This window comes from Candoia aspera, chromosome 15 (assembly GCF_035149785.1).
Source record: "Candoia aspera isolate rCanAsp1 chromosome 15, rCanAsp1.hap2, whole genome shotgun sequence".
Classification (NCBI taxonomy): Eukaryota; Metazoa; Chordata; class Lepidosauria; order Squamata; family Boidae; genus Candoia; species Candoia aspera.
Genome location: NC_086167.1, coordinates 2,495,372 through 2,503,417, shown reverse-complemented (window position 1 = coordinate 2,503,417; position 8,046 = coordinate 2,495,372). Strand labels below are relative to the sequence as shown.

Genomic DNA, 8,046 nt, shown 5'->3' with positions numbered 1-8,046 from the left:
CATTAATTGTAATTGCGCAGAAAATGACACGGTAGCAGTATGTCTAATGCCAGTATCACGGAACCCTGGAGTTGGATGGGATGTTGAGGTCAATCCCTTGCTCAGGGCAGGCATCCAAATTAAAGCATCTCAGTCCAGCCTCCCTTGAACACGCCCAATGAAGGAGAGCCCACCTCCTCTCTGGGGGACAAGTCCCACTGTCTGTCTGTCCTTACTGTTAATGTTTTTCTAGTCACCCTAATCCTCAATTCCAATATGTGGCTCCATGTCCAGCACTCGGGAACAAGAGAACAGGCCTTGATATCCTTTCAGAGTGCTGTTGCATCTGTCTCTTGAGACACTGAATTTTCCCCTCTCTCGGAAAGCAGAGCCTATTTACAGTGGCATATTTCATATTTTAAATTTCCTGCAGTCGTGTCCTTTAACAAGAGTTAGCAGGGTATTTTGTGCTGCACTTAGCAGGATGTGAGAATACGCCCCTGGGTTAAATTATTCTGGAAAATTTCCTTTGAAACCCAGAATAGTGCAATTAAGGGTAGAGTTGAAACAGTGGCGTATTAGTCAGGTATTAGTCAAATAGTATGTAAACTGAAGAAAGGAATTATCTCCTGAATGAATGATGGATACACACACACTGAATGCCACCCATTCCTGGAAGTTCTGGATGGTTCATGATTAGAAACATCACCCACCAACCCCCCCCTCAAAAATAATATACCAATAATTTTGGTTTTTATTTTATTCAGCCTTTTATAACTATATTATACAAAGGATTCTAGACTTCATTCATAGCATGCCCTCATAATAAACACAACTATAGAATTATCAAAACGATACAAAAAAAAAAAGTACAAAAATGTGCACCTGCCAAATTCAGATCTTGTTGACTGTTGCTCGTTCCATCCCAAGCAAGCATATTCTGGGTTTGCTGCTGTTTCTGTCAACCGGGATTTCACGTGGGTACCCTTTTGCTGCTCTAATCAGAGAGGGAGGGGAACCACTTTGCCTACTCCATGGGTGGTTGTTGGGTATTGCCAACCATGGCCACTTGCTGCCTGGACTGCTAATTTTTGCAGCACTTGCTGATTGCACTCTGCACATCCTCCACTCTGCCTGTGACCCCAGTTTCCACCCACCGTCCAGCTTCAGCCCCTGTGTGGTTTTCCTATGGGTCAATAGCACCTTTCTGGCAAAAAGCCTTCCCACCCTTCCTCTGCACTTGTGCAAATAGGAAGACAGAGACCTGTGGGAGGCAGATCTATATGATATACCAATGTTTCTCAACCATGGCCACTTTTAAGATGGCTGGCTGAAGAATTCTGGGAGTTAGTCCACACATCTTAAAATTATCGAGGTTGAGAAATACTGGTATACACACACTAGCTAAAGCATTCAGCTAGTTTTTTAGCAGATTTTAAAATCCTGAAAAACGGAAGGGGGGGGGGGAATACTGATCCTTGCCAGGTGAGGACCACACAACCCATCTCCTTGACTTAACCACCTCCAGGGCGATGCAATTCAATCCAACTCCATGTTCTCCTCACTCTCTTCATCTTCCCTCTGGGACTGCTCCACTCCCACAAGTGCACAGCTCTGGATGGACTTCCGGATGGCTTCTCTATCAGCTGGCAAAACAGGTGAAAGGAACTTGCAAGGCACTCTCATTTTCACATCAATAAAGGTCTTCTTGTAGCCCTCCCCATCTAGCTTAGATGATGGCGATGGAGTGTCTCTGTAGCATTCCTTCTCCCAACTAGGACGGCAGCTCCCATATTTCTCTATCCAATGGATGGTCTTTCTTGTTGACTGTCTGAACCTGTTGGTCAAGCATCTGGAGTGACAAAAAAAAGTGGCTGTCCTCCCTTGACCTTTAGCAGGCTTTGACTGCTCATACACAACCCAGATTAACTTTCTGAGCATCAGGGATTAGAAATTAGAAGAAAAAAGTTGAGATTTCCAGGAAGCTGGTATTCCACATAGGTTTTTGGTACTCCCACTGAGGAATGGTAATACTCAACCTTGACTAAAAATACACAGGGGATTTGATTTAAAGAAAAAATAAACTCCACAGCCTGTTGGAGAAAGCAGTCAAAAAGAAAGTGAAGAAGAAAGCCAATGTCCTAGGGAGCCTAGTGCCTGGTAATTAGATTAGTAATTAGATAATTAGTAAGAAGTGCTTGGTAATGTTAGATTCAATCTCTTTTTACATGGCACTCTGATTTTGGCCTAGCTATGAGACATATGAAGGTCTGCCTTCCTATAATGGATCTGCAAAATACGTGGGTTGGGGGATGCAGTTCACATTTTTTCAAAGAGCTGCCGCTACAGACAACACAGTTAACAAAGTACTGATTTACCAAACTATGTCCTGCCATTCCCCCGCCCCTCATTTTCATTTTCTTTGAAAGCTTACAGGTCTCAGCTGAGATTCTGAGAAATTCTTGGAAACAAAGATTAAGTTACAGGCCTGCACTTTGCTCAGGGGATGCCAACATTCCACATAATTACCTTCACTGGTACAGTTCCGTAACAGCAGCAGTAGCTGGTCCCTGTTGTACTGAACAAGGAACTTCTGACACGTGCGTATTGTTGCTAGTGGCAGAGAAGGGAAAGATCAGCACTCTGCAGGTGAGGAAATACTTGCAGCCTAAATATTTGCTCAGAGTAATGGATTTTTAAAAAGCCAGGAAACAAATTGTAGCAGGAAATTTTGCCAAGAATATTCATCAGAGAAGAAACTTGTGGGCACCAAATATGTGGAAGGAGACACAATGGAAGAAGTAATGGAGCAAACCACAGTGAGCCACTCTTGTTGCCCATTTTTAAAGAATTCATATGATAAGCAAGAAATGGAGATTATATTAAGGCCCTTGATGTAATCTTTAGAACTTGGGCACAATTCCTTCAGGATTAGGGCTACAGTATCTGTGCTGCAAGAATCCAGGCAACCACTAGAGGGCAGGAAAACATCATTGTTCTCTATCTCTGCTGCCATCTAGTGACTGAAATATGTACTACTTACAAAATCTAGAAATTAGTTTAGAAATTAGCATAGAAATAAGATACATACGTAATTATTGCCCAATATTGGTGCAAGAGAAAGTAATGTAAATTTTCTGAACTGCTTCTAGCATGATTTCTGGATGGACCCCAGGAGCTGAACTACACCAGTCCTACTTGTGGATAACGTGCCAAGACAAAAACCTCTTGATATTGACTCACAGAAAGGGGATTAGAACCCTAAGAAGGTGACACCCATCCCTGAAGGCTACATCCTAGTGGTGATGCTGGGAAGCTTGCTTTTTCTTCCATTACCTGTGTGCCTTTGAGTTAATCTTAATTCCTGACAATTGCCTGCACAAGTCCATGCAGTTTTTTTTTTAAAAGAACTTTACTGATTTTCAAAGTATAGTTAGAATACAAAATATAGAGTATAGTAAGACAGAGTACAGATCTAAAGAAAAAAGAAAAACTATAAAACTGCAGAACTAGATAGAAAGCAGAAAAAGTGACTTCCAACCTTCTAGCACAATGCCCTTTAACCACGACACCAACCTGGCTTTCTTTTTTTCATTTCAACTGTCTATTTTTTACAATTGATCGTTATACCGTGCGTGTTTGTGGCCTTACTGTAAACTCTGTAGATTTTTTATTTTTTAAAAAAAATCAAACACATCTGTTTACACCACTGCATTTATAACAGCTGCTGCTACCCAAGTTTATTGGGAGACTCTGAATGATTCCACTTCTGGCAAAGATGAACACAGTAATAACACATCAGACTATTTACATTAAGAGATTTCATTGCACAGGAGATGATTTTTAAAAAGTTGTACTGTTAAATGCAGACTCTTACAAGAGAAAGCTTACCTCCAACATGAAGGGTGTTAAAAGAACAGGGGCAGCGTTGGCTCCTATTTTCCAAGTGAGTAATAAAGGGAAGGGATGACCACAGAAGCCGATAAAAATCCTTCCGGCAGCAGAAGAGAACCACTCCCGTGTAGGCGTTGAGGTACTTTACTGAAGAGAGAAACAGAAGAGAATCTGGTGGCTTCCCAATCTAGGAAGGGGAGGTGGGGAAGTGGTGGGATGGGCAGCATGCAGTGGTTTCCCTCCCTTCTTGGAGAATTGTGGCTTCCTTTAGTAACTTTTACAGTTGTGCAGACATCCTTGAAAATATGACAGCAAAGTTCTAACAGAACGACCTGCCAGTTCAATGAAGAAAAATCCTATTTGGAATGTGGAGCCCCAAGATAAAATTCCATTCATCATGAACCTTATCAGGTGGACTCAGACTGGTTGCCCAACCTCCCTTGAAGGAACAAAATAACCCATGTGTTCACCTACAGCATTGTGGAGGAACTACACATGAGAGGTAAGAAAAGCAAGTTGTCCAATTATATGTTATTTTTAAATACAGGCAGTCCTCGCTTAATGACCACTCGTTCAGTGGCTGTTCAAACTTGTGATGGTGCTGAACAAGTGGTACTTACAACCAGTCCTCAGTGTTTCAGCTGTCACAGCATCCCTGTGGTCACGTGTTCATGAACTGGGCATTCATGATACATGTTGCGGCATCCCACGGTCACGTGGTCACCATTTGCAACCACCTTTGCCAGCTTCCAACAAGCAAAATCAATGGGGAAGCTGGCAGGAGGTTGCAAATGGTGACCACATAACATCCTTACTTAATGACCCATGGTGATTCGCTTAACAGTGGCAACTAGGAGTGCTGGAATAAGTGGCGCACTCACATGATGTCACACTTAATGATCATGTTGCTTAGCAACAGCAATTCCAGTCCCAATTGCCTTTGTTAACTGAGGACTACTGTATATATTTTTTTCCTTATTCAAGCAATAGGAATGACCTTCCTTGACATGACATCTCCCAAATGTGTTGAGAAGGCTGAACTAGACTTTTGCCAAACATTGATGTAATTCTCAACTGGGCCTCAATTATTTGTTATTACCAGGAGTGGCTACACATTCTAGCATAAAGCGTACTGCGCACTGGCAAAGCCCTGGAAACCAGACCTGAAAAAGCAATGGAGCAACAGGCTACTCCAAAATCTCCATGTATTCTTGCAACAGCATTCTTCACTGCATTGTGCACTATGCGCTCTTCAATAAGCTGCCGACAGCGAGGGTCTTCGGAGATGATCTCACAGAGGAAGTACCTGGAAAAGCAGAGCAGGCAAAAGATCAAAGAAAGGTTTCTTGAAACCACCTATAGTGCACTACCAGCTTTATGCAGCTGGGCAGCAGAACACCTACATAACTTCCAGATCAGACAAAGATCAGGGTTGCCTAGGCTCAAATTTGCAGTGTTCTTCACAGAATTTACAGACACACGTAAACAGATGTTTTAACGGTTGAGAGGGTGGTAGCCTGCAGATAGCAGCATCAATTCCTGCCCTTGTCAGGCAGAGCCAGGCAAAGGCTGATTCAGAACCTTGGAGATCTGTTGCCAGTCAATGAAAGCTTCCTTTGGCAAGCCATATTATTTACTTGAAACATTTCTGTACTATTTTCAATGAACGGGATCTCAGAGCTGCAATAGTAAGAGCTTCCCATTACATCAAAAAGAGTATTTAGTGGCTGGACCAGAGCAAAAAGCACCCTCCCCTCTGTCTTTTACGGCAGAAAAGATACACGTAATAATTAGAAGCCTAGAAGCAAAATATTCTTACAAAGTGTTCTGCATAAGTTTTCCAAATGCGCTTTATTTGTCAACGCATCCACTTCAGTCCTAATAATCTTTTCCAGACTTTCACCGAGAACACTTGCAGCGCTTTCCAAGCAGAAAAGCAGGATAATTCGGTTTTAAACACGTGAATAAAGCAAAGCGGTCCTCCCTCCTCCCCCAGGTCTACATCCGCCGCCCGGATTTTTCCACAACTCGGTCACCCCTCCAGGAGTCAGCCTGTAACTCCCTCCGAAGGCTCCGCTCGGACTGGCTGCGTTCGCACGAGACGCCCACCTGCCCTTCGGATTCGGCTTGGTGGAAGCCCAGGTTGCCGGATTTGCACACGCGGAGTCGTAAGCAAGAGCGCGGGCGGGTTCGCACAACGCGCTCGACCCGCGTTTCCACGCGTCGTGGGAAAGCAGCCGCTGTCTCGGCCGGTGGCGCGAAGCCGTGCGAAGTTGCCGCGCGCCCGCCGCAATCGCGCTCTTTCAGCTCCGGGGGGAAGAGGCCAGCCCCAGGGCGCCCACCCCCCCCAGCCCGTCGAAGCCTCACCGGTTCTTAAATCGCACCATCGCGCAGGACGCTGCCAGCAGCCGTAATTTCCGGAAGGGCAGACAAACCGCATTTAGGTCGGTGCACTCTAGCCCGCGGCATCTCTATCGCGGAAGCTCCCTCGCTCGCAGAGATAGAAAACAATTTCCCTCTCTCTGGAAGTCAGTGGAGAAATCTTGACCTTTCCATTGACTTCTAAGTTGATATAGGTGTCTACGGGCGTTTACACCTGGTTTCTTTTTCTCTGGGGTAGGCAAAAGCCAGACGGGCAATTTCTGAGCAGCGCACGACTCTTCTCCTTTCGTTTCTCTATTGTATCCTCTCAACCAAGGAGGCGGGGCGGCGGCAAGACCAATAGCGTCAGAGAAGACTCGCTTTTCCATTGGCCCGCCTCTGAAGTCACGTGCAGATGTTTTTGCACCCTTGCCTTTCTCTTCTCTCTATCGCGTTCGCCTTCGGAAAGTTCGTTTTCGGTTTTTTCTCTCCAGCGGGCCAATCAGCGTTCTCATGCCACCTCCCTCCCTTTCTCCCCCACAAATGGTTCACTTTCCCTTTCTGTCACGTAGCGCGCTCTCTCATTGGCTGCTCGAGTGGGAGAGGCGGGGAGAGAACAGACGCGAAGCCTATAAAAGCCGCTGCCCTTTTATTCCCGCCATTTTTTTGGATTAGTCTTTCTTTGCTCTTCGTCGAGGCTGGAAGTGCGCACACCGCCTCGACTCCAGTCGGGCTGAGGCAGCCTCTGCCTTTTGTAATTAGATATAAATAAGAGAACTGGACGTTTACAAGCGACACACCGGTGGCCACCTCAGCTCGCAACCCGCCAACGGGCTGCTTCTGGGGGAAATGAAGAGCCTTCTGAGGATGGTTGGGACAACAATTCCCATCACCCTCAGTGAAAAGGAGGCGAGCCCGGGCCAAGTCCTGTCCTTTCTTGTAGATATGGTGTCTGGATGTGGGATTGGCTTGGCACTCTATTATCACAAATCACCCAGCGGGGTGGCAGCACTAAGCAGACCAGATCAGTCTTTGGATGAGAGACCACCAGGAAAGCCCAGGGAGGAATGATAGTTTGCGAAGTTCAAAAACAGGCCAGAAGAAGACAGCAGGAAATCATTGGAAGGCCGAGGAAATATGTCACTGGGGAGAGAAGAGAGTGGACCTGCAGGTGGAGGAGGAGGACACTCTTTGGAGCACAAAAAGACGATCATGCTGATTTTCCCAGAACTGCAGGAGTTGCCTGCGGATATGGGGGCAGCAGAGATTCTGAAGAGTTCCCCCCCCCCCCCGCCAAGGAGGCAGCAGCAGAGGGGAGAAGACAGCATTAGGAGGGACGAGGGAGGAAGCGGCCTCAGGCAAGGACCGGGAGCAGCAGCGGGAGCTGAGGGCAAGAGGACTTGGTCACCACCGCCTCCCCTGCAGAAACAGAGGAAAGAGCTTGGTGAAGGATTCTCTTCAACATGTGCCTCGGTGGGAGGCCTGCCGGCACCTCCTTCGCTGTGAGGGAGCTGGCGGAGCTGCCTCCATTGCACGTGAGTGGGCCTGGGCTGGGGCCCCGGCTGCTGGATCCACCACGGCCCCTGGGGCTGGAGCAGAGGCGATTCAGCAGCTGGCCCTTAATTGTCAGTGGCGCTCAAAGAGCAAGAAGGTGGGAGAAGAGACCAAGGAGCAGACAGAGCAGTGCCTGGCTGACAAATGTCCACGGCTAATTGAGTGCATGGGGCAGGATCTGACAACTATCTCTGCCACTGCAACAAAAAGTTACAGGGCAAGTTGGCTGGCTCCTGAACAACACCAAGGGCCAGGAGG

General features: G+C 46.5%; 1 protein-coding gene across 1 annotated transcript; it reads right to left on the bottom strand.

The window, feature by feature from the left end:
• Positions 1-1,326: 1,326 nt before the first annotated feature.
• Positions 1,327-6,333, bottom strand: POP5 (POP5 homolog, ribonuclease P/MRP subunit). Its single transcript, XM_063315633.1, has 5 exons — positions 6,241-6,333; positions 5,037-5,179; positions 3,871-4,020; positions 2,509-2,592; positions 1,327-1,625 (listed from the first exon to the last, which is right to left on the bottom strand). The coding sequence occupies exons 1-5, from the start codon at positions 6,258-6,260 to the stop codon at positions 1,519-1,521; spliced, it is 504 nt and encodes a 167-aa protein (XP_063171703.1). The 5' UTR covers positions 6,261-6,333; the 3' UTR covers positions 1,327-1,518.
• Positions 6,334-8,046: the final 1,713 nt, after the last annotated feature.

Coding starts and splice junctions, on each gene's coding strand:
- POP5 (XM_063315633.1), bottom strand. CDS start 6,260: ATGGTGCGATTTAAGAACCG. Junction 5,180..6,240: donor ATGGTGCGATTTAAGAACCG/GTGAGGCTTCGA, acceptor CTGCTTTTCCAG/GTACTTCCTCTGTGAGATCA. Junction 1,626..2,508: donor ACGGAACTGTACCAGTGAAG/GTAATTATGTGG, acceptor CTGTTTTGCCAG/CTGATAGAGAAGCCATCCGG.